Consider the following 26,518-nt stretch of genomic DNA (forward strand, 5'->3'; position numbering starts at 1 on the left):
CAATTCGCAATAAGAGATGGTTGAGGTATATTTTTCCATTTCCAAAAAGTAATTAATTTGACACAATTCAGTGGGTTAGATACTGAACTTAGAGAACAGAAGCAAAGTATCGATCCTATCCCACTACTATCGATCAGATACCAATACATGCGTTGGTATCATTCTATCGGTCTGCACATTGGTATTTACAAATGGCACAACCGGAAACATCTCAGCATGCTGGAAGGTGTTGAGTAATTAGAAAAAGTACCTTTAGTGTCATGAATCCATTTACTTTTTGGGAAAAAAAGCTATATATAACTGTTAAACTTTATTATTATTATTATTATTATTAAATCTCTTTACCTGTTTTGACATCTGCAAAGAAGCAGGAGAGAAACGAGGAGCCTTGCCGTCACTTTACTGTTGAGAGCTACCACACACACACCCAGAAGGAGACAAAGAACAGAATAAAAAGGGCATCACAGAATCAATAAATAACACAGAAACAACACTGAGGTCAAGGATTCCCCATAAGGCCAGACACGGGAAAAGTCTTCACCTCACTGCATACAGAGAGCATTACAGCAAACACTAAATCAAGCAGCGGGACAATCTCTGGTTCATTTGGCGGGGGGTGAGGGGGGTGCAAGGTGCAACTATTTAATATTAAACAAGAATAACTAATTAATTTTTTGGTAAAAATTCCAATAAGGAAAGAAAGAAAAAAACAACTCGGCATGCTCAAAAACACCACATAGGCTGGTAAATAAAAGAGGCTCATAGAGAGGCATGTTTCCTGCAGTATCAGTCCCATTGTGTAAAAGCTTCCACTGCGTTCCAATCCAGCCTATTACAATAAACGGGCCACCCCCTATTATCCCATCCCTCTTCTCCACCTTTCCCTCACTCTCCCCATCACCGAAAAAAAACCATGAAACTCACACTTATTTGTCTCATCAGAAGGAAAAAACAGAGAGGTAACGGGAGGAAAAATAGGGGCTAACCTGCACGAGGATCCATGACCAGCAAGGTTTGGTTTTTGTTGCTTTCTTTCCAAACAGCGACAGGAGGCTTTGGGGTCTCCAGTCGGCGAAACTGGAAGATCGCGGGTCCAATCACTAAATTCCCGTGCTGGTCGGCTCTCTCTCCCCTCCTCCTTCTCTTTAGCTTCTTTCTGCTCTCTCTCTCTCTCTCTCTCTCTCCTTCAATCAGCGCTTCCCCATCAGCAGCTGTTGTAGTAGTCTGTCTGCTCTGCTCCTCCTATAGGCTTGACCGCCTCGCTTATTCTTTAGTGCCTGCTGCGCCGCGTTTCCCGCATCGCCTCCAGAGGTGTTGCAGCAGCAGCATCACACTGGGTGCCTCTTCGCTGGTGTCCACCGACCTCGGAGGAGACCGGATTCGCTCCACATTTTTCTTGTCTCTGTGCCCTTTCCTGTACCGCCTACTGCCGGTGCGAGAGAATGAAGTGCCGCAACAGAGGCTAATAATTACCAAATAGGTGCTCCCCATTGGTGGGCTGGAAGGAGGATGCGCAGAATTCCACATCATCCATTAATGAGGATGTGAAAGAAGCATGCAATATATGGGAGCTCAAACTACTTCCACGGACTTTTGCACCTGAAACGTCACACAGTAGCAGCACACTAATGAAATCCTTTAACCAGGATTTTAATTTGGCCTCTTTAGCTTTTGCTATTTCTTATGAAGAAGTGCCTGATTTCAGTAGTTTAGTCAATCTTTCTAAATAGCCTATTTGTTTGAACTACTATATGTAGCCATTAGCTAACAGCTGATCCTTCTAGCTAATAGTAACAATTTTATACATGTATTTTTAGACTGCAATTTGGACTCTTAGCCTATTTTTGTTATGCTAGCTGTGTGTTATCAATACTTACAAATATTTCACTAAAACAGCTTAATTAATAACTTGTTACTATTGCAGAGATTGTTTTGGGGATTTTTATTATCTGTATTTAAAAAGAATTTGTTTGTTGGTTGGATTTGTGCTACCTCCACTGTCCACTCTTTTAACCCTTTCATTTCATCCACCTATATGACTATTTAACAGTTTAAGTTGTGCCTTATAGTTAGTTCACTTGCTATCCCAACATATTTGTATTTATAGTTGCTGTAGCTATTCTGTTTATTATAGATAAAGCAAAAGAGACAAAGTTCTACTGGGTTTTGAAATAAAGTCAGGTTTTGAAAAATCAATAATTGGTTTATTAGGTTGGCCGGACAAGTAAAACAACATGATAAATGTGTATAATTACAGAAAGAGCTTTCATTGCTCATACTGTCCTGTAATTGTAAACTGTACAACTTTCATTACAGGGAGTGCAGAATTATTAGGCAAATGAGTATTTTGTCCACATCATCCTCTTCATGCATGTTGTCTTACTCCAAGCTGTATAGGCTCGAAAGCCTACTACCAATTAAGCATATTAGGTGATGTGCATCTCTGTAATGAGAAGGGGTGTGGTCTAATGACATCAACACCTTATATCAGGTGTGCATAATTATTAGGCAACGTCCTTTCCTTTGGCAAAATGGGTCAAAAGAAGGACTTGACAGGCTCAGAAAAGTCAAAAACAGTGAGATATCTTGCAGAGGGATGCAGCAGTCTCAAAATTGCAAAGCTTCTGAAGCGTGATCATCGAACAATCAAGCGTTTCATTCAAAATAGTCAACAGGGTCGCAAGAAGCGTGTGGAAAAACCAAGGCGCCAAATAACTGCCCATGAACTGAGAAAAGTCAAGCGTGCAGCTGCCAAGATGCCACTTGCCACCAGTTTGGCCATATTTCAGAGCTGCAACATCACTGGAGTGCCCAAAAGCACAAGGTGTGCAATACTCAGAGACGTGGCCAAGGTAAGAAAGGCTGAAAGACGACCACCACTGAACAAGACACACAAGCTGAAACGTCAAGACTGGGCCAAGAAATATCTCAAGACTGATTTTTCTAAGGTTTTATGGACTGATGAAATGAGAGTGAGTCTTGATGGGCCAGATGGATGGGCCCGTGGCTGGATTGGTAAAGGGCAGAGAGCTCCAGTCCGACTCAGACGCCGAGCAAGGTGGAGGTGGAGTACTGGTTTGGGCTGGTATCATCAAAGATGAGCTTGTGGGGCCTTTTCGGGTTGAGGATGGAGTCAAGCTCAACTCCCAGTCCTACTGCCAGTTTCTGGAAGACACCTTCTTCAAGCAGTGGTACAGGAAGAAGTCTGCATCCTTCAAGAAAAACATGATTTTCATGCAGGACAATGCTCCATCACACGCGTCCAAGTACTCCACAGCGTGGCTGGCAAGAAAGGGTATAAAAGAAGTAAAACTAATGACATGGCCTCCTTGTTCACCTGATCTGAACCCCATTGAGAACCTGTGGTTCATCATCAAATGTGAGATTTACAGGAAGGAAAACAGTACACCTCTCTGAACAGTGTCTGGGAGGCTGTGGTTGCTGCTGCACGCAATGTTGATGGTGAACAGATCAAAACACTGACAGAATCCATGGATGGCAGGCTTTTGAGTGTCCTTGCAAAGAAAGGTGGCTATATTGGTCGCTGATTTGTTTTTGTTTTGTTTTTGAATGTCAGAAATGTATATTTGTGAATGTGGAGATGTTATATTGGTTTCACTGGTAAAAATAAATAATTGAAATGGGTATATATTTGTTTTTTGTTAAGTTCCCTAATAATTATGCACACAGATATCCCCCTAAAATAGCTAAAACTAAAAACAAACTAAAAATTACTTCCAAAAATATTCAGCTTTTATATTAATGAGTTTTTTGGGTTCATTGAGAACATGGTTGTTGTTCAATAATAAAATTATTCCTCAAAAATACAACTTGCCTAATAATGCTGCACTCCCTGTAGACACTTCTTCACATTTGAGCTGTCCAGTTGACCGGACTGGAGTCTTTGCCTGGCCGATTCTGGCCCCCTGGCCTTATGTTTGACACTGTTTCCACTGTTCACCCATTCCAAGTTATAAAATGTGTCATTATTCGTGACAGTAACTATGAGTAACGAAGTGAAATGACTTGTGTGTCCATATGTGTGAAGAGTCTGCGACCCGCATGACAACACAGACTGGGGGCAAATCACTGTGAGAGAAACAGCATTCGGTCGGCTTGTTTAACCCTGAGCCACTAAAACAAGCGCTCGCAAGAAACACGTCAGAGTAGTTATCATCCTGACGATTGCCATAAGAGGGTAGCCGAGTTCCATGTTTCGTAGACGATAATTAGCTGGTAAACTTAACCTCCCTCTACTTTCTTGAATCCGTCTGGCGGTGCAGTCTGCGGACGGGAGCTGCAGCCAGAATACCCTCGGAGGGTGATTTCAGCACCGCGACTGGTGCGAACAAGCTCGCGGAGTGTTGACCGTTTGGACGAGTGTGAATGAAAGTGATGGCGAAAAAGCCCCCCCCCCAAACTCACCACCACCTCTCTCTGTGGTAGGAAGATAAGGGTTGGGGGAGGTGTTGTGAGATGTTTTTTATCCTGGAGGGGGCTCCAGGGGGAAATCGACTGGCTTTCAATATTTTGCCCTGCAGGCATCCCACTGTTTCAGACCTCTGCGTTACTGCAGGCAATACTGGGTGGAATACGAGGCTATGCAGAGCACAGTCACACAACACATCAGACAGGCTCAAACACGCATAAGACACCAGTGATGATAATAATAATAATGAATAATAAACTTATAACCACAATTAAATTCGGGGAAACATGAAGCTGCAAACGGGAGGAAAGAAGTTCATTTTCAGTGTCTTCCTGTTATTTTCTAATTAATGATGTCATCAACTTTCTTCTTTCAGGAATGCTGTTAACGGAAACAAGAAGCTGATCGCCATCTATGACACCAGGTATGAACTATCACAGCACGCGCATTCCTCATCCAGGCTCCTCCACTGGGTCTTGTGCAAGCGCGTCCGCGTGTTCAGGCGGTCCTAATTAGCCTGTTCACGAATTTTTGACCCCGACTCTCTAAATAATTTATGGTGCAGTCCACACATTTTAAATCAGACACAAAAGGGCCATCAACAGATAACAGGCCAATAAATCAACAGCTTCGATTAATGGTTTGATAAATGCTGCCTGTCCCCACTCCATATTGTTCAGGTCCCGCCATTTTTACAGGAAACCCAAGGGAAGGATGAAGATGGTGTGGGGTGCACTGTAAAAAATGAGAATTTTAATAAGAGAGTTTGGCTTAGTGCTTTGTAATGTGGGTGTTTTTGAGAGTGGGAGAAGGGGTGGGGCAACGGCTTAATTAGTGTTCTAAAAATCAAGTCCACTGATTACTGAGGTAATCGAGGAAGTGAAGATAAGTAATCAGTGGAAACAAGCTTAACTAAACAACATGTGTATTTTTACTTCAGTTCAATGTCTTTCAAATAGCCCAAATCACAACAAAAGTCACCTCAGTGTCCTTTATATTATAAAGTAAAGACCCTATGTAATAGAGAGAAACCCCGACAAACCCCTCTTTGAGCAAGCACTTGGGGACAGTGAGAAGAAAAACTCCTTTCTAACAGGAAGAAACCTGTTAAAAAGGCAGATCCATTTAAAGTAGGCACAGCCATGACAAAATGGAATCCCCACATTCTGTAGCAGAATCAACCATAATTTTTTTTATCATTACTCAATGACTCTGAGTAAGTGCGACTGCCATATGGTTACAAGTCAGCCACTTTATTTATTGCTGAATGCATACATTAACATGTAAACATAAAGTTGAATTATAACTTGCTCAACTGCCCCCCTGGCCCCCAGTTTTCAAGCAACTTGATGTTTATTTGTTAAATTTAAAAAAATATATATCTTTACCGTCCTCAAAAAACAAACAAACAAAAATACAAACAAAAAAAGAAACCGAAAATGCGCCCCTGCTGATAAATTCTAGGGCCAAAAATAGACACAAGGTTTATTAGCAGAAATAAGTGGACTTTAACAAAAGTCTGGTTTAAAATGATTCCCTAAAAAAGAAAAGAAAAAGAGTTTAACAGCTCACCAAATATATAAGATGAAAAGCTTGAATTTGCAGATTCTACCTCAGCATTTTTTTTTACAGTGTTTTAAGTGTTGGGGCTTCGCTTCTAATTTGAACAAGCCGAGTGCCTTCACCACCAGCGCCGCCACCAGCAGCAGCAGCAGCATCGCCCCCCTGTATGTTCTCTCCTCATCAATATGCGCTTCAGCTCCTGAATGTAAGAGCCACTCGCACAGTCAGAGACGGCAAAAAGGAAAGCGGAGCCAATATTTATGACAGGGAGGCGATGTCAGCCCATATTTCACATCTGACTCCATCCACAGCGAGCTGCTGACTTTTCCGCGGCTCAGTCTACTTTCTTGCTTTTTTGGGGGGGCAATCGATGGATTTACTCTGGATTTGAAGAGTGTCCGTCTCGGCTGTTGATTGCAGGGGGGTGAGCTCTCTGCTGTTGCTGCCTTCGTGCTTTACAATTACAAAAAGGAAAAGGGGGGATGTTTGCTTTGCACAAGCTTCGTCAATTTCGCGTCTTGTCCGCACTGGTTATCGGTTCGATTGTGTGTTGCGCAAAAAGGTCAGTGATCTTCTCATTATTTTCTTCTTCTTTCTTTTCTGAGAAGCCAAGGTTATTGCCTGGGCTGATTGATGCGGGAGTCAAGGTGATGTTTTCTTTTCTTTGCTTCTGCTGTCATTTCAGCGTCAATGAACCGGGCAACATGTCTTTTGTGAAGGAGACGGTGGATAAACTACTTAAAGGATACGACATCCGACTGAGGCCGGACTTTGGAGGTATGCTCCGCATTTATCCCCCAGCTTTATTTTTGGCGCCATTTACAGTGTTGTGGTCAGACGTAGAGGTGGAGGTCTGTAATCATGACATAATTACTCTGTTCTAGGGCCCCCTGTCGCTGTTGGCATGAGCATAGACGTGGCCAGCATAGACATGGTGTCAGAAGTCAACATGGTGAGTGGAGTCGCACTTCATGAACCCTTAATCCACAGCAGTCCTGCCTCTGCCTCAGTGCCAGGGGCATATACAGAAGGGGGTCATGGGGTGGTACCTGTACCCCCCAAATGTTCCTGCCTCCCAACAAAGCTGCTGAGCAAGAGTACTGCTGTGTTGCATGTAATATAGTGCATTTTACCAAGTACTTTACTGTAAAACTTAACAGTTTTAATGTACTTTAAGTATTTCTCTTATGCTGCTTTGTTGTCCACTATATTTTGGATTCAAATATTGTACCTTTTACTCTATAGTATTTATTTCAATGCTTTTGTTAAAACAAAAAAACAACAAAAAAACCCAACCGTGTACTTTTTCTATGTATTTTTTCTGAATTTCGGGTGTGATTTTCAATGCATGTTTTTGCTTCTTGGTTCATATGGTAGAACAATGCAGTAACAACTGATCGTTTTAACAGACAGACAAACCAAATTATACCACAAGTACTTCTTGTAAGAAGTATACAACGTGTTTGCACTTTTGTCTAAAATACCTTAACAGTAAATAAAGAATTGCATTGTAAGTTTGGGGAACCTGCATCATAAGACAGGCTGCACTATGTACTAAGTGTAACCCATAAATCTAAGAGCTTAAAAACTTATTTCACCATTCAGTATTTTATACACTCTATATAATGGCACAGGACTGCACATGATCATTTTGATCAAATATCCTTAGTTCCTGTAGCCCCCCCCCCTTCAAGTCCATTATGCGATGGTCAGATGGATGGGTTGGATTTCCTGTAAGCACTAAAACAGCTTTATCTCACACACTGCCAGCACCCCACATACACAGAAGCCTGGGTGTGAAAAAAGAAAACCCTCCAACATAATACAGCTTCCTGCTCCTGTTTCCAACAATCCTCATCCTCAGACACTGACTCACTTAGAGGATGGATTAAAGCAGCAGCCATGAGTTTCCAGTCAATAGTCCAGATACTGTACAATCCAGGCACGGTAAAGGAAATACATTTTTCCATTGAAGCCCTCTTTTATCTGCAAAAAGAAACCCTTTCTCATTGTGCTTGTTAACCACAGAAGCCACAGTTAGCAGTGTCCTCCCATGAGGGCCCCTCTGAGCAGACAGCTATCACGAAACTCTGATTGGATTTGCTAATTCATGGGCTGATGCCATTTTTTTTGACACGTGCACATGCCGGGAAGTCACTTCAGGCTATTGTATCTTAAAATATCAGCCAACGCTGACCCAAATTGTACTGCAAAATGAGTGGCACCGTGTCACCCGGCTGCCGGCGACAGATTTTAAGGACTCCGGCATCGAACTGAATGGCGGACATTGTGTTTCCAGACCAACACCTCTCCTCAGCTGCATTTCACAGCCCACCGCATGTGCAGGTGCAACCATTAGGATCTTTATTAGAGCTGATGGCTCCTGAGCCCATGTGCTTTCTTTCTTTATAACAACACAGACAAGTGCAGCAGTCAGAGTCAGGTCAGGCAGGGACTGCTGTACATGTACAGCATCAACACAGATGTCATAATGACATAATGGTGATCTTGATTGAGTCTACTGAGAAGGACAAGAAAGTGTTTCATTTCACTGTATAGTATTAGAAAACTGTCACTATTTATCTGGAGAGAGGAGGGTGTATAAGTGTGAGTGGGTACTGATCAATACCAGTGACTCAGTGATTACTTTGACAATTGACTTTTCTGCCACTAGACTGAGGCAAGAAAAGTGGTGTTTCTTTCCAGATGTTGCAAGAATCTCACAGATGAACTATTTCTGCTAGAAGCTATGTACAACAAATACATCATAGGATTATGGATTATGTTTAATTTTTGCTTGAGTTTATGCAACAAGAGGTAATTTCTCTTTTTTTGTTAAATGTCTGAGAGTACAAATCTCTTTGAGTAAAGCTAACTAAGCTATTTGTAATAACACGGTCAAACAAAAGAGGCTTAAGCAGAAATACTATTAAATGTTCATTGCATCAGCTGAAAATTATAAAATAATGTTCTTAAAACAGTCTATATTATTCAGAAGTGTGAATGCTCGAGTAATTTTGTTCTGTTGTTGCATCTTGAAGATCTTCCATATTCATATGACTCATAGCCAACTTCTACCAGCATTATTTGTCCAGGTTGGAAAATGATGTGTCTGGATGCAAATAACCTTCTAGCTTGTTGTCTGCTTAACGTGACTGTCTAAATTAAGTGCTGTTGGTGTTTGAATAAGGTTTTTTCTGAGTTATTGATCCCAGAAGTTCAAATACAACAATTCGTCTTCCAGTTAACCCCTGAAAGCAAAGTAAAATACATCACATTTTAGTTACCTTGGGAGTCAGATGTTGGAACAAGGGAGCAACTCCAGGGTTAATGTGTTCCGATAGGAAAGTCGGAAAAGTGTGTGTTTGGGTTTTTATATATTTTGAAAAATATCCTAGTCCAGCAAACATTGCAGTATTGGATAAGCATCAGCTGATGGTTTTTTCTTGACATCTAGTCAGTTCGAAGTATATCTTCAACGAGACCTAGAAGTCCGTCTTGAGAACATTTGTGTTCAAGATTTATTTTATATCTTTTTATTAATTAGAATAAAAAATAAACGAAATGTAAACAATTTCTCAATAGACAAAACAGGATGAAAAAAACATTCTAACTTGAGATTAACTCAAACCCTGCGACCTTTTGCTTCTAAATCCTGTGCTTATCCTACTGAGTTAATTCACAAAACTGTAAATAGCTTCATAGTATTAATTTGCTTATTTTTTAAAACAGTCTCCAGTAACACTAATTTGTTACCAGCAATATTAGTTGTCACCGTGTCAAAAAAAGCAGAACAAAGATAATTTCATTTAATTCATTCTTTGAAATAATCTGAGTTGTATTATTTGCTTCTTAAGAGACGGTCTGACTTCTAGTCTAGTGACATTGCCAGCATATGTCAGTTTCGACCAGGCAGATGACTTTTGGGCTTCAACCATATTTACCAGGAAGGTCACTACTCCATGTCCTTGGGAATAATTCTGGAGATGTTTTATTCTCATTGAGTGGTTGTTGCCAATATAGCCATTCTGAAATGGGGTTTGGGTTTGTGACAAGTTGTTTCTAGGGTTTGTAAAAGACTTCAAATGGAACTCAGATGGTCATAGTGGAGCGTCCAACTCTTAGAGGCCATCAAGGTTCAACTCATTGAGTTCTGTGTGTGTAAAGTTTGAAGGCAGAGACTTTCAGAGTAGAGCAGATGGTGGATGAATGCATGGAGGCCAAAGCTGACACAATGACATCAAGATAGGAGGGAAACAGTGCAATACAGTATCATTTCATATTGCATCAACTCAACTTAAAAGAAAGAATATTTTTCTGGTTGTGTCATTTTTTGATATGCAAGGTCACGAACTTGCATTAATGAAGAAGAAACTCACAGAAGAAAAAGAAACAGGGGATAATGGCAAACAGCAGGAAAAAGCCAATCAGGGAGCTAATTAATTGAACTGACATGTTAAAAGTGCATAATAATGAAATGCCCACATACTGACACCTGATAATTCCCGATTTTTCTTCTTCAGTTACACAGATTGCAGATGATTGTCTTGAGCTATATATGCTTTGTATAAGCAATAGAACATCACTGTTGTTGTAAAAGTATCATACTGTGATTCCCATCCCTGTATATAACTGCTGCATTTGGCAGATGCTACTAAGATCCACAGGTTCTATTCCAGTTCACTGGTAGTGGAAAAAAGTCAGCACAAGAGGAACTACGCCCTGTAGTAATGGAGCACTTAAGAGATTTTCAAACAGAGAGGAAGAGAAGGTGGACTAGTAATCACAGCCTGGTGTAGTGAAGCCAGTCTTCTTCTGTGTTATTTATAACTTAGCTGGAATTCTGCTTTGTCAGCTTACACAGTTTAGTGTCACCAGAATCCCTTCGCACATTAATTGTAGCCTTTCGTCTACCTTACTACGGCTAGAGAGGGACATGGCATGTGTTTAAACAAAGTATTACTAAGTAGTAGGTACAGTGTGCTTGATGCTTCAGTGACAAAGGCTGGTCTGTTGGGCTGGCTCTCTCATCTCATTATTTCAAAATATCTGCATAAGATCATCAAACCACACACACCCCAAAATATCAAAAGCTAGCAATGAACTGTACATCGAGTGCATGCATGAAGTATTTTGTTTTCACTGAGAGTATTATATAGCACTTATATAGCACTTTTCTAATCTAACAGTGCACTCAAAGTGCTTTTCAATAGCACCATTTCTACTATACAGTGTATCAGCTGCTATAGGTGTTAACAAGGGAGAATGACTCTTCTGGTACTGATACTTTACAAGGTCATAAAAAAAACAATAAAAAAACCAAAACAAAAAACCAAAGCAATAATTGCTTGTTTACTGACTGAGTGTGGTCATGCAGAATATGGACTTATTGTGACTATATGCCTACTATGCAATCTTAATATTGATGAATATGTGCACCTTCATATTCAGTTTTTATGTATTTAAGTAGGCCATGACCTGGAGATGCTACAAATACATTAAACTTACTTCTAAATTTTCACATGATACGACCACTCCCACTGAATATTTTATAATACCACCACCTTTCTCTTTCACCTTTTCTAATCTCATGTTTACTCTGAGTACGTTTGAAATTACTTACTTTTAATTACTTGCTTAATCCAGTCCTGACTTTTTAAACCCTGACTAGCTGCTCTCACGACAGGGGCACCGTTTAATCTCAATGAGGAACTCTTAATAAACAGGGTTAGGGGATAGGGCTAGAACAATTAAAAAATAACAGATTAACCAATACATATTATAAAATAACTAGGGTTATAAAAGTTGCAAACCTAGTTTTCACTATTAAGTTTTAACTGAGACCATGAAATTGTACCAATCGTAACTACTTGCTATGATAGCTTACGCAAAAATATAAAATATACAAAAAGGCTATTCTCTAAAACCCCAAATTAAAAAAAAACAGTGATGCAAAAGACTTGGATTAGTTGGGAGACAGCAGTTTAAAAATCAGGAATCATGCACAGACATAATGTGCAAAAAACCACCCTAAAATCTATCAAATTTGTTCCTACACATGTGAAAACATTTTGGTCTTGTCATTGATTTTCACAATAAAATGACAGACATCTACACTGTGTGACTGCTGATGTTTCCTTGTTTTTGTCTTATGATTTTTTTGTAACATTAAGACTAATATCTGTGTTTGCTAAATTATGACTATGAAACAAATGTTGTTATTTATGTACAAAACAGCTAGTAAACGAAAGCTGCATTTAAGTTGGGAGGAAATTGACTTTATGAACCTGTATTTAGATGTAAGATTAGCTAGAATTACAAAAAAAAAGCTTTTTTTTTGTAGACTGTTGTACAGTACAACGCAAACACACGACAAGTGCCTAAGGTTTGGAGAGATTGAGAGTAAGGCTGTTTTTGCAGCTTGAAGCTTTATTACCCATCACCAAATGCCTTTTTGCTGGAGGTTTCTTCCTGTTAAAAGGGAGTTCTTCTTCACTACTGCCTCCAAGTGTTTGCGCAGGGATTTTTGCTAATGTGATTGATGGGTTATTCTCTCCATTATTGTGGGATCTTTACCTTACAATAAGAAACACATTGAGATGATTGTTGTTGTGAATTGAGGGAAACATGAGTGTCTGTAACACGCTGTACGAAATCCAGTATTTTTCAAGGTATTTCATTATGCAGAAGGATCTTTACCGTACAATATACAGCACTCTTAAAATGTGCACTCATATGATTAGGATGAAATTGTTGCTGTTTCTTATCATCTGTGATTTGGTGTCGAATAATTAAGTCTGTGTTTTTTAATAGAACTGTAAGAGTATTCTAAAAATAGTAAAAATTCACCTTTTGATGATAATGGCTGTTATAAAATTTTACCCTGAAGAGTGACTTCTTACCTTTAGTTTCTGAGGAATGCTGTCATGCAGGGGTACAAGGTGAAAAAGCTAAAAGCTTTCCTTCTTAACAGTTTAGTTGCTAACATTAGCTCGCTAACCTAGCAAACTATTCTCCACAGAGCAGAGGAAGAGTAGCTGAACAGCCAGGGAGTCAGACAGCTGAGATCATACTTAAACTGATAATTAATTTGCTCCATGTCTCATTGCCACCCATTCCCAAGGGACCGTGCATCTGCGCTCGTTAAATGGGCTGTTTGTGGCTGTTAGCCAGTGTTGAAGCCAAAACATTACTGGTGGAGCTGTTTATTACTTTCAGCGTTTGACATTTGGTGAATGATATTCATCCAATGCGGGGACCGTCTGTGGTTTTAGCACAGGGACGCGTGCTCTGCAGGGAAATAGATAATGAGCGCTTTTGTCCAGGCCATTGATCAACACTAAACAGCACAGCCCAGATAAATGTTGCTGTCTGTGTTGTGTGGAACAAAAAGACAATTTTCTATCCTGCATTCATTTCAATAACAATTCCCCTTCACCAGCCCACTGGAACAGCCCCGCAGGCATAATTGGGAAAATTTGTCTTAAAAGCTGAGGGTTTATTGAGACAAGCACTCCTTGCTACGCTGAAATGAGTCTTGGATCCTTCTCAGCTTGTTCTACAAGGAGCACAGATTTGAACATATTCCTGCCAGATTTCAGGCTTGTGACGTTCTTTCTCAAGTAAACACAAAAACAGACTGTTGTACAGTACAACGCAAACACACGACAAGTGCCTAAGGTTTGGAGAGATTGAGAGTAAAGCTGTTTTTGCAGCTTGAGTGCAGGTCAAAAATCCAAATAGAGATCCAAAATTTTCGCACTGTTATAGAAAACTAGGACAACCTAAAGCATCTAAAGGTCCCCGCTCAGAAAAGGGTGAAGTTTAGGCCAAAGGTCAAAAAGCAATAGTGGCAGAGAGATCAGGTGAAAAAGGGTTCAGGTCAGTCATGGAAGGTACAAGTTATAGTTTGAGGTGAAGGAGATGTCAAACGGTGTGAGCTAACAGAAAACTGGCATCAATGTTACAGGGTGACGGATGTGCAAATCTGGTTCAAAGAGAAGACTAATTGATCTTGTAACGGACTGGAAACTGACACATAGGCTACGTTCAAACTGCAGGCGAAAGTGCATCAAATCCGACTGTTTTGACCCTATGCGACCCATATCCGATCATGGTATGACAGTGTGAACAGCAGAAATCCAATATTTTCAAATCCGATCTGGGTCACTTTCGTATGTGGTACTGAATCCGATACATATCTGATGTTTTAGAAAGCGACTGCTGTGTGAACGGTCATGTCGCATTAAATCTGTCTTTTACGTCACTGACACAAGACAGACGCCAATTATCAGCGCCGGAGAAGACATCGTGAATGCTTCCTGGCCATCCAGTGAAACTGTTTGGAAGACAACGTTGGAGAAACGTGAACATTTTATTTGTACTGTATAATCTGCAGATTCTGACAGAAATCTGCAACTATCCTTTGAAGCACCGCTCCTCTCCTAAACAGCAATAAGGATAATTATTAGGCCATATGTAAATAACAAAATAACTTAAAGCAAAATTGGGAAACGTAAAGTCCGAAGTCTTTATATTAAGGGCCATCAGTCAAACAATATTGTTTGCTCTGGGTCTAAACAGAGCGCGTTGTGTGTGACGTCTTCTTTTGCGCACGCGGGCCGCTTTGAGGGTTCACACTAGAGCGCGTTTGCTGTAACATTTTATTTGTAGTGTGAACAAGCAGACAAAAAAATTGGAATTGAGCATTAAGACTTGCAGTGTGAACGTAGCGATAGACATCTTGAGATAATCGGACTCATTAATGTTATTCAACTATTTAGTTTGGGGAAATAATTTCAGCACTGTGAAAAAATACTTGGGAATTCACAACATTTCAATGAGTATCATTATTTTTTTTAACTTAACGGAATTAAGTAGGGAAAAAATATGCATATTAGATACTGGCAATTGCATAATTTTCTCCTACATTTAAATCTGGATTCTTTGACATTGTTGGTTATACTTAGTTTCAAAGTAGAATAATAGGGACAGTCCACAAATTACTTGTAGTTTAGAAATTGGAAATTGTGACTTTAAAAAAAACAACAACTACCTAGCAAACATTGTTGAACCCTTTCCTGGGTTGAACAATGGATGATTGCAGTTGACATGTTTCCATGTAGATTAGAGGTCGGGTCAAACCATCTTTCAGAACATGAGGAATACAGATCTGATTATTGCAAAGAAGGACTTAATTTAATTTGACTTAATTTTGACAAAACCCTTTTTTAAGAAACCTCTACATTTAAATGCAATTTTAGTCTTGCATGGTGAACTTAATGCATTGGACTCTCACAGTTAACCCTCCCTGTCCATGATGTCAGCATCCAAGTCAGTTTAGTAAGTGATGAATTTTAAAGCATGAGATTGCGTATTGCGGAAGTCTATTTCTTCTCCTTCTATCGGGGAATTTTTAAAAAATATGTTTGCTTTGTTTTATTCATGAACATAATCTTTTGCTTTCTAGAAAGTCTAAGACTTTGACGTTGAAGATGTACCTCAAACTGATGTCATAGAAACTAACTTTACTGAACTTTAACTTTATACTGAATTTGAAACTATTTTTCTACAATGACTATAAGTCAAGAAAAGACCACCAGTCTATAGATATTCGACATCGCAATGTTGAATGATGGGGTATTGTGTGTGGAATTTTGGAGTGAAAAACGAATTTAATCAATTTTGGAAAAAGGCTGTAACGTGACAGCATGTGGAACAAGTGAATTCTCTGAGTTCTTTCTGTTTCTGATTTCTAAATTTAATATTTTAAACTTGGAAAGCTTGCTTCTCTAACTTCTAATAATGGTGAAGCCATTTCATTCAAAGGATAATGCTTAAGATTTGACCCCCACAATCCAGGTAATGTACACAATCCTTTAGTCGTTTTGGTTCGCTTTGAGTTCACTTGGATTTTTCGCTGTGTTAAAACAAACATGGGCAAAAGCTACAAGTTTACAAAGTCATCAACTGATTCGGACCAGAGTAAACGAACTATAGGTGTGAAAAATGCTCTTAATAATGCTGGACACTTGGAAAGTGAACCTGCTGTTTGTTGTTTGTAGTTTGCTGTTTACCTCAGTGATTCACCTGGCTCCTATGCATATCGCAACACTGGTTCTATTTGATGTGGGGTGGGTTTTATATTTCATCAGCCTCTGCCAGAGTCCAAGATGGTCTGTGCAGGGCTTTTAGCCTTGGGAATCTTACTGGACACAGCACACGGGCAATCAGCGCATCAGGAGATCTGAGAAATAAAAGCAAGAGGAGAGCTGGAAGAGCTAAAGATTTATTGAGTGGCTGAGGGAAAGAGGAGAGCGGAGAAAGCAAAAGATCAAAGACGTGCGGAAAGCGGGGAGAGGAGGGGGTAGCTGTGGGAAATACCCCGCAAACTTGTGAGGCAGGAAATGTGAATATGGCATCTGGTTGGACCAGAAATCCACCTGGTGGGGCAGGTTGATTCTACCAGTAGCTGCCACTCAGTCGGCGCGAGCTGCTGCACTAGCAGATGCTGCAGAGTCTGAGAAAGGCGCACTAATTACCTCTGAGGTTTGTTTGCGGTGTGCCGAGGGCCTTCGGCTGATGAGAAAGGCATACTAGGACAAGATCAGAGCAAGGCAAAACAGATTATGTGTGTGCCAAGGCAGAGGAAACTAGTTGTACACTTAAGAAGGACTTACTTGAAAATGTGTCATTTATTTGGTTTGCTGTCACAGAGAGAGGACTTTTTACTTTTCAGATATACGCAGGACTGTCAGATTAATGTGAGGTTTGGAGGTTGAAATATAACGTAAACACTGTTATTAAGAAAGTTTATTTGCCAAATAAGAGTGCCATGTGTGGGAGTGTTTTTCATTTCCACGACCTTCTCTTGCAACAGTGGACCAACAGGCGCAAATCTCTGTTGCAGTAAGAGCTATCAAGGTCTTTATATCCAAACCCATTACGTGTACCTTATGAAAGTCATCACAGGAAATTAAATTACAGCTCAATGAAGGTGCAGGTCCCTGCACGCACAAATGGTCAGAGTCTGCACTGTGAATGTAGTTTCAGTAACAGGCTGAACAACCTAGTCATCCGTACACCCACGCTTGCGTGTGGGTGTCGAAAAGTAGAAAAAAAGCCTGTCATTATGGAGAGGTGAAAAGATCTCCAGCTCCATTGCTGTTTCTCCAAATGTTCCTGCTGCCTGCTCGGTTTGTTTTTTTCATTTTTTTTCTTTAAACAGCAACAGCAACACAACGAGCCTTTTTGATTTGTTTGCCTTGACAAGTGCCTTCACATTTCACAGGTTTCTCTGGTTGTCAATTGTGGAGTTCCTGTTTGCTTAACATTAATTAAGTCACACAAACGGTCTAAGGTCTAATTGTTGTGCCAAGCACATCTATGTCTTATTGCATAAAATACATCTTGGAGTCAGATGTTGCCAATGCATTAACTATGTCATCCTCATTATCTTATGTAGGTCTAGCTATGCAGCAACAGCGTATCTTTTCTCTGTGCTTCGAGTGTGGCTCAATATACCCCCATGTCTTTTATCCGGCATCCGGCTTCCTGCCTGATGGAATGTAATTGGCCTCGGGAGAGAGCGCACTGTAGGATGAAGTGATGATCACTAAGATTTAGAATAAGCAGAGCGGGCATTTCCTGGTCTTATGTGTGATTTCAGGGGTGGCTGTCCCTTCCGGAGAACATTGAGACTTGCATACACCTTTAAGACAGACACTTCAATGCACGGGCTTGGGGAATTCAAATCTGACAGGCGCCAGCTTCATTTCCTTTCTCTTTGCCAGTCAACCAGACATTATGTTGTAGCAAATGAGAAAGGGCAGGTAAACTATAAGCTGGATTTATGATGTTGATTATTGCAAAGGTCATCAGTCAAAAGCCTAAGTATGGTCACTGTAATTGACATAGCAAAGGCTATATAAGATTTAAAGCAGGCAGGATAGAGTTTTTGCTGATATCACTACACTTTGTTTTTTATTGAATTACAAACTACAAACCAGACTGATGAAAAGTCACACTTGTCTTAAGCTCTGTTAGTCAAAACAATATATTCAACAGCATCATTTAATGTTAAGACCTTTATAGCCTATAAAGGTTCCTGCCCTCAGTCTAGCTCCAGTAAAACCCAGCATACCTTGCTTTCATCCAAAGAAATTAAAAGCCTCTGCTAACTCGCCTCTAGTAACAGTGGCAGTTGTGTTGATGATTAAGTTGTGAAAATATCTCTGAGTTGCTGTCTGGCAGCTACATGATTTGGCTAGCTGTCAGTGCCTCATGCTAATGCTAAACTTTTAATAGAAGACAAGTAGATAGCAAGAAGCAAGTATTTCATTTTCATTTCAGAGTCTTATTAATTCACCTGATTGAAAATGGACTATCAACCTCCACTCACTTGCCACTAGTAATGGTTGGCTGAGCAGATCAGTTGTTTGCCAGTAGCACGGTTTGGCTTACTATCTGAGCCCAATGCTATTGTAAACTGCTATTTTCATTAGTTATCACAGGAGATGATAGAATAGAGAGCTGCTGCATTGCATCAATGTATTTTCACTTAAACAAGCAGCTTTTTTAAGTGCATTAAAGTTATATAAAAAATTAACAGTGCAAATGCAAATTCCTTGCTGACAGTTTAACCAAAGGGCATTTCCAGTGGAAATTGGCAGACATATCCTCAGCATAACCATGTATAATATCCACAAAACTTAAAAAGAGGTTATACACACACAATACGGTAATATTATGTTGAAGCACAGCACGTATCACTCCGCGAGGCTCCTGCCTAGGATAGCCGTAATGCTCCAATAATCCATCAAGCGGTGCGGCTTCGTAGCTTAGCAAAGTCGTACTGAAACATTTGACAAATTTTCGATTGCCATGTACCACATAAAATCATTTCGAGGTCAGTAAACACAAGCTGACTTCATACATAAGGCACACGGGATCATAAGGGGCACTGTCGATTTTCAGAAAAATCAAAGGATTGATTTTAAGTGTGCCGTATTTTCTAAAAAACACGGTAATAACGACAGCCTGTTAGCATGCTCTACCAAAAATATCTGACGGTTGTGTATCTGACGGATGAAAGCCAAACCAATTCCACACCACTGAAGTTGCAGCATTTTTACAAACCAATTCTGGTTCATCCGTTTCATTCAATGACCCGCTTTCGCTCTTCTCATTCTGCGTCGCCGCCATGTGCGTATGAAAACAAAGGCACTGCGCTTGCGCGTTTTACCCATATTCTATGGCGATATTTCATTTTCTTATCGTTGCCCAACATTACACCGGTATTACCGTGAACGGTACGATATAGCCCAGCCCTACTCATGCTAATGCTGTCTGAGCTCATCCAGTTATCAGTTGTCTACTTTGTTTTTTATTAGCTCACTATTGATTAACACAGTTTGCTATTTGTTAGCCAGAATTATTTACAATTTTATCTCTTTAGTTTTGTATGATTCGATTACATGACTTGGAAAGTTGTGTTTTTAATAGCTCGTTTTTTTTCCAGCTTGTTAATGAAGGCATGAATAAAGCCTAATTTCTAAAATGCCATTCTAAAGGGTAGAAGTCCATTGTGGGACTCAGTGAAGGGGATGTGACAGTCAATCAGAAGCTTTATGGACAAATATAGTATGTGCGGGAGGTCAGTGAAGAAGAAGGTGTTCCCTTTGACTGGAGCCTAATGATTTATGGTTGGGCTGATCAATATAGTGGTCGGAAAATACTAGACTTTAACGGATACATGAGTGCTAGCATAATTGTCTTCCAATTAATGTTTTTAATAAAATAAAGTGTTACAAAAATAAAGAATAAAGTTTTATTTAATTCTTGGTTTTGATATATTAAAAATAATGCCAGTCCTGGTTGTGGTGCATGTAGCATTTTATTATTTAGAGATCTGCTGGTGCTCTAATTTTGAAAGTTCAGATACTGCCAGATGGGTAGCCTTGGCCCTGTCGTGTGTTGTGTCTCCCCTTCTAGTCATTGACGGCCCTCTGTGGTGTCCATCAATGATCTACTAGCTAATTTTTCAGAATCTTGTGGTTGGACAGTCCAAGTGCAAAATCGTGGACTGCAGCTTGCTGGATGTGCTCTGGAGATCGTCTGCGAGCTGATATCTGGTGGAAAACAGGTTCAGGTCCTACTACATATAGCCCAGGTGACTACACACACAGACAAAATGCAAAATACAAGAAAATGTAAAAGTTTGCACATTTGCAGCACTGTGACGCTTCTTAAGCTACAAAAAGAAGAAAGTTTCTTAATCATTCCTTCATGTGTCCTTTTTTCTTTCTTTTTATGCATAGATTATTTAGACTGAACCAGGAGATAACAAGCTAATGTTTATATCCTGTCTATTCAGGCCTAACATGTAATGCCTAATCTCTGGCAGATAATAACTGGTTTTGCCCTTGAGTGCTGCCTTCTTTAACCACATCTGTTATTTAAGCATACAGCAAACTTGTAGGACCCTGTTTAGTAAAACAAAAGGAAAAAGCTAAATTACGATGCTGGGAAGGGCAGAAATGGATCAAATAGTGTCTAAAGTAACAGATTCCATTGAATTGTTCATCAATTTAAGAGAAACAATTTGCTAGACCAATCTGTACGCAGGTACATTATGTGGCGCAGAGTCATAATGGCTGTTCATAAGGGAGAAAAATGTTTGTACATTATTTGTTCTCCGTCGTTCTTCCCTTTGTCCTTCCCCTCTTTTTTTGTTATGAGGCAATGCATCATATGATATTAGACAGTGAGGAAATTATCCTATAAATTGCAGGGCAAAATTGTCATTTAGAGGATAAAGTCCAATTCAGTCACCTCCCTGTGTTTGAGCTAGAGACAGCGCTATTTTTACCATTCTATGGCAGTTGAAGGAGGAGGGGGATAGGAACTCGCTGAGGGATTCCCCCGCACTGCAGTGGTACGGTGCCTCAGGGCCGTCCCCCAGGGGAGCTCGAAAAAAATACATCAAATGGACTCAAATTGCTTTACCATACGGGGGTTCATATGGAGTACACAGTGATTACATATCATGCCAACGTTTTTCCTCTCGTGCACCAAAATGGGAAGTTAAGTCAGGGGGAAAACTTGAGTAATTTATTTTTCAATGGGGAAGTCTGACACTTTCGATAAGTGTCAGATGGAACAATGATCCGTCTTCTCTTTTTCAGTTTATTAGCATGTTTGTTTTTTCCTTTTGTTCTATTGTGGTGCACTCTGTGATGTGCTAATTGGAGCATATGCAAGTGACTGTAAGTGACATGTGACAAACAGCATATTTCCTAGATGCTATAAAAGTTCAGATGCTAGTGCTGTAGAGAGAGAGAGAGAGAGCAAGAAAGACAGATTACGCTGAATCTGGGTCATTTCACAGCCAAAATGTTGCTTATCTGAATTCTCACACAGCCTGAATTGGGAGTGATTATCCAGTCGAGCTAATTGAATAATTGAGGCTCGCTGGAAATCATTTCCACTGGTCACTGTCATTATCTCTGTGGAAAACATGCGCGAATAATCAAACAACAGTGGTAAAGCACGGCATTGTGGGAATTGAAGTGTCGTGAGACATGCCAATAATTCATAATCTGTAGTCCCAGTACAAAATAAAAAAAAATCACATTAAAAAAAAAAACAGAAAATATTGTTCCAGAGCAGGTAACGCAAAGCTGTAGTCATCCTCATATGATATTCATTTTGATTGTCTCCATGCAAGATTGATGAGGATCCCTTGGCCGCGTGTTTGCACAGGCTACACGATGGATGTGAATCATTCATGTCTTACGAGGTGCTCACTGGGCTGCCCACCTGCTGACACTCCGCCAGGAGATAGAAACCTCATGCATGATACTACTCCCAGGGAGGCGGGGAGGAGATAGGGCGTCATTTACTGGGAGTGATGGAGGCTAAAGTTACGGCGGTAATGGAGCAGACGGAGGGGGACCGTCTATGGTACTGATTCATACAGCAAATTTAATTTCCACCACCTGCTGGGATCAGGCTGTGTAGACCACTTTAATGGGACTTTGACTGATAACACTTATTGCCCTCTATGTCACAAGTTCCTAAAAAATGACAGGAATTTATTTTCCTGTCATTTAAAGAACTGAAAAAGGATTAAATGCAAATATAGCAGCATAGCACTGACAGCATATTTAACTGCCAGTGCTGTGTGCGTCTCTGGAATAAGAGAAAGTAGTCACAGATACCGACATCATATTTCTGAGACCCTGTTGTCACCTCCTCCTCGTGCCACCATCAGTTCCGAGAACAAAGGAGGAGCATTTTAGTGGTAGATCATCTAAATGGCTGTAACGGCATCAAATGGCAACTTCTGGAGGCCAAAGAAATCAAGCTAAAGTGAAAGTGTTTAAAACTGGAGAAAAATGCAGTTTTAGCTTCTATGTATAGTTCGCTCTTTTGTAAGAACTGGACCACTGGTGATTTGTTTTATATGATGTATTTGGGGACTGGTAAGGCTTAAAATTAGAGGCTTGGCTGCTTTGAAATGTCTCCTGGTATTCAGTGTAAAATGGCACAGCCCAGATTATACAGAGTATTTACTATAGTTTTTTTAAGGTTCTGTTCTTTAGTGTGTTCGATTTAACTGAGAAAAATACTACTAACCACTTATAGGCAGGGTCGTGGCTTTGTTCCAGTTTACAGACCTGCTATAATTTCAGGTATAATTTCAGAAATTATAAGACTTTAGAGTTCAGTTCCATTATGTGTTAACAGGTGAAGACTTTGTCATGCTTTTGAAATCTACAAATCTAAATTGCTTAGTGAAAGATGCCTTTTACACAGTTGTTTAGCAGTTCCAAAATTAGGGAGCTGATTTAAAGCAACTTATTTTTGCAGTCATTGCTTTTATATGACTGTTGCTTGATCTTCAATCTGGAATACAGACTTCAAGCAAACATAAAATGTGCTGCATTTTAAAAAGGCGTCTTTGTTCTCCTTACTCCTATTACACTGGTGGGCGTTGATGTTAAACAAGGAACTTGGGCTTCAGACTTTTCTAGGCTTTCAGTTTGCACTGGTTTCTTCTGCTCATGGCTGATACCAGTGAGAGACACTATGGTCATTTCAGGCACACAGCTCTGGCTGTGAGCACAGGTGCCCCATGCACCCACTGTTCTTATGTTTGAACCAATCAGGAGAAAGCTAGCTTAATGGAGAGGAAGGGGAAATAAAACAGCTTGCTTCAGGCAGAGGATAAACTGAAGGGCTTCACCACAGATCAGTATGAGATCAACAAGGATTATTTTGAACTGTGAAACAGCAAAGCTACACTAGTATAGTCCAATGATACAAATGTGAAATTGTGAATGAGCATACCAGAGCTCCCTCACAGACGCTAGAAAGAATGTGGTGGTAAACATACACAAAGATTAATCCTTTTTTAACAATATTTCTGCATGATAAATAAGTAAAGCAATTCTCAGATCTGTTCCAACTTTTGATACAGTTATATTTTAAAGATATAACTACCATACTTTAAACAGAATCACCGAATCCTGTGCTTGGCAATGGCTTGTTTTTAATATGGTAATACCGCAAAAAGTCATTGCTACCTGATTATGCCGCATAATTTGTAAAAACCATCATATGGCAATATTGAGAGGAGAGACTACCAAAGAGGCCTTGGTTCCACCACTATACATTTATGGCTCAGAGCCATGAGCTTTCCTTGTCATGCTGTGGGCCCAATCTGTATCCTGTGCTGACTAAGCCCTTCACTTTTACATCTCTGTGTTCTAACCAAACCTGGAAACCATATTTACTGACTGTGAAGAGCAAGTGAAAAGAAAGCAATTATTTAACACAAAGTCAGTCGCCTCAATTTGCATAAATGTATGATCCCCCCTCGTCATGAAAATGCAAAACCTCGAGCATTTTGTATGCATTAGTAACACAGTGTTTCAGGTGCTTGCAAAGAGACAAACAACTACTTGGGTTATGTAACAGTTCTGTCACACATGAACATTTTGGAAAGCTGTGCTCATCACACTGGACGGTTATAATCGTTTTGGTTTTTTGTTTTTTGTTTTTTGTTTTTTTTTGGGGGGGGGGGGGGGGGGGGGGTTCTTGTTGTTGCCATTCGGTAAACCTGAAAACTGCAGCACCACACGGACATGTGTGCCTCTACCAGTGCCAGATTGGTGCTGGCTGGTTTCATTACAACGTCACAGCAGGTAAAGAGGGAAGATCATGGCATTGCCCCGAGAAAGAGAGAGTGAGAGAGACCGAGAGAAAGGGGGGAGAGGTGCAGAAACACAGAAATAGAGGAGAGGGACTGTTAGCTTGGTTAAGTGGATTATGTGATGTGGAGGGAGGGAGGGGCTCTGTCCTCTATCGTTGCTGCTGCTTCTGCACTGGTCAAATACGGCTCGAATCAAAGCAAAACAAAAGTATTTACTTACACAACAGTATTTAAATGTTGGATTTTCGCAGGGCTATGAGTGTACCCATGGCTGGGCTTTAAGTACTTCTTGCCAGTAATTGTTTGACTTGTGTGCCAGATGGTGAGCTTTATACAGAAAGACACAAGAACTACTATTACATAAACACTTCAGTATATGCAAATGCTGCAAAACGTAGTCACAGAGTGAGATTTCGTTTGAGTTTGTGGCTTTTTTTTTTTTTTCAGAGAACAGAGAACTGTTTTTCGTTTGTTTTTTTTTTAACATGATTGCTCATAAACTTGAGAAACAATGTGTATTTATTGAACATGCACTTAATGCTGATTTATATTATATGACATTTTCTTCTGATAATAATCATAGATTAATACTGACAGTGGTTAAAAAAAATAATTTCCCAGTATTTATCCAGACAAAGACGTTTGTTATGTTAGCAACTTTTTTAAGGCTGTCCGTAGCTAGCCTACCTTGCACTTTAGGCTAATTAGCAAAAAACAGCAGCATGCTAGCACATTAATCTTGACAGTGCTATAAATGCTAATGCTGGATACTTGGTTCACCATATTGGTGTACTGGCATTAGAGCAGGGCGATTTGAACAAAAATATTTATCACGATATACATTTCAAAATTTGCAATAACGATAAAACTGACGATATAATTGACACTAGACAAAATACTTTACAACTCCACAACTTTATTAGTGCAAAAAAACCCAAAACCCATCAATGTATTTTCACTTAAACAAGCAGCTTTTTTAAGTGCATTAAAGTTATATAAAAAATTAACAGTGCAAATGCAAATTCCTTGCTGACAGTTTAACCAAAGGGCATTTCCAGTGGAAATTGGCAGACATATCCTCAGCATAACCATGTATAATATCCACAAAATTTAAGAGGTTATACACACACAATACGGTAATATTATGTTGAAGCACAGTACGTATCACTCCGCAAGGCTCCTGCCTACGATAGCCGTAATGCTCCAACAATCCATCAAGCGGTGCGGCTTCGTAGCTTAGCAAAGTCGTACTGAAACATTTGACAGATTTTCGAGCGCCGTGTACGACATAAAATCGTTTCGAGGTCAGTAAACACAAGCTGACTTCATACATAAGGCACACGGGATCATAAGGGGCACTGTCGATTTTCAGAAAAATCAAAGGATTGATTTTAAGTGTGCCGTATTTTCCAAAAAACACGGTAATAACAACGGCCCGTTAGCACTATTTTTGGTAGAGCATCCAAAAATAGTGTTTTGTTGTGTATCTGACGGATGAAAGCCAAACCAATTCCACACCACTGAAGTTGCAGCATTTTTACAAACCAATTATGGTTCTTCCGTTTCATTTAATGATCCGCTTTCGCTCTTCTCATTCTGCATCGCCGCCTTGTGATTATGTAAACAAAGGCACTGCGCATGCGCGTTTTAACCATATTCTATTGCGATATTTCATTTTCCTATCGTTGCCCAACATTATACCGGTATTACCGTGAACGGTATGATATAGCCCAGCCCTAACTGGCATACTGACATTTTCTACTTAGCTTAAACTAGAGCTTATTCCAGTTGTTAAAAACTAGCCTATAGTTATGAGTACAGTGTCTGATTTGGGCTAAACTCAAAATTGGACTAAAAGTAGATAAATCACAGAAAACAAAACTCAGAAAACAATAAGGGTTTACTAGTACTAATATAGGCCTAGCAAATGGACCTCCAGTTCAAATAAAATTAAGACTAAATTTACTCAACACCAATCATGCAGCAGGAAATGTTGACATACAGTGCACCTACAAAAGGAGGAGTAAAAGCTAGTGAAATATAATCACTGTACCACCAAAATCTAGTGATCATGCCAGACTGTGTATGCTGAAACAAACACAAACTTAGATTGTATTTGATTGAACAAGTATGCATTATAAATTCATCTTATTTGTAAGACAGAGTATGTGATATATTTTAACAGCAAACTTGATCTACTAATATAGTTAAAGAACTTCAAAAACTTTGCATACTGCAGTGCAATCCTAGAGATAAAGTTCTTTTTGATTGCATTTGGGTAATTGCAAAATGCCTGTTAGACTAACAAA

At 39.8% G+C, this 26,518-nt stretch overlaps 2 protein-coding genes across 5 annotated transcripts in view; one reads left to right on the forward strand and one right to left on the reverse strand.

Annotated features, from left to right (window-relative positions):
* Positions 1-1,490, reverse strand: part of LOC146681620 (gamma-aminobutyric acid receptor subunit alpha-5-like) — a 50,234-nt gene extending 48,744 nt beyond the window's left edge. The window contains exons 1-2 of one of the 2 annotated variants that reach the window (XM_085449124.1): positions 987-1,489; positions 346-412 (exon numbers count right to left, since the gene is read on the reverse strand). In XM_085449124.1, coding sequence (XP_085305250.1) covers positions 346-412; positions 987-1,002 — 83 coding nt within the window. In that variant the 5' untranslated portion in view covers positions 1,003-1,489. Of the gene's footprint in view, positions 1-345; positions 413-986 lie in introns of both variants that reach the window. The other variant, XM_085449123.1, reaches the window with a different exon arrangement.
* A 3,181-nt stretch (positions 1,491-4,671) lies between these two features.
* The window catches only part of LOC146681621 (gamma-aminobutyric acid receptor subunit beta-3-like), a 51,340-nt gene continuing 29,493 nt past the window's right edge, over positions 4,672-26,518 (forward strand). Inside the window, exons 1-3 of one of the 3 annotated variants that reach the window (XM_085449122.1) lie at positions 4,672-4,853; positions 6,678-6,769; positions 6,877-6,944. In XM_085449122.1, coding sequence (XP_085305248.1) covers positions 6,697-6,769; positions 6,877-6,944 — 141 coding nt within the window. In that variant the 5' untranslated portion in view covers positions 4,672-4,853; positions 6,678-6,696. Of the gene's footprint in view, positions 4,854-6,024; positions 6,555-6,677; positions 6,770-6,876; positions 6,945-26,518 lie in introns of those variants that run through there. The other 2 variants (XM_085449121.1, XM_085449120.1) reach the window with 2 other exon arrangements.

This window comes from Copadichromis virginalis, linkage group LG23 (assembly GCF_057382275.1).
Source record: "Copadichromis virginalis isolate Kocher_CV1m ecotype Utaka linkage group LG23, C_Virginalis_male_GT1.1, whole genome shotgun sequence".
In the NCBI taxonomy this organism is placed as follows: Eukaryota; Metazoa; Chordata; class Actinopteri; order Cichliformes; family Cichlidae; genus Copadichromis; species Copadichromis virginalis.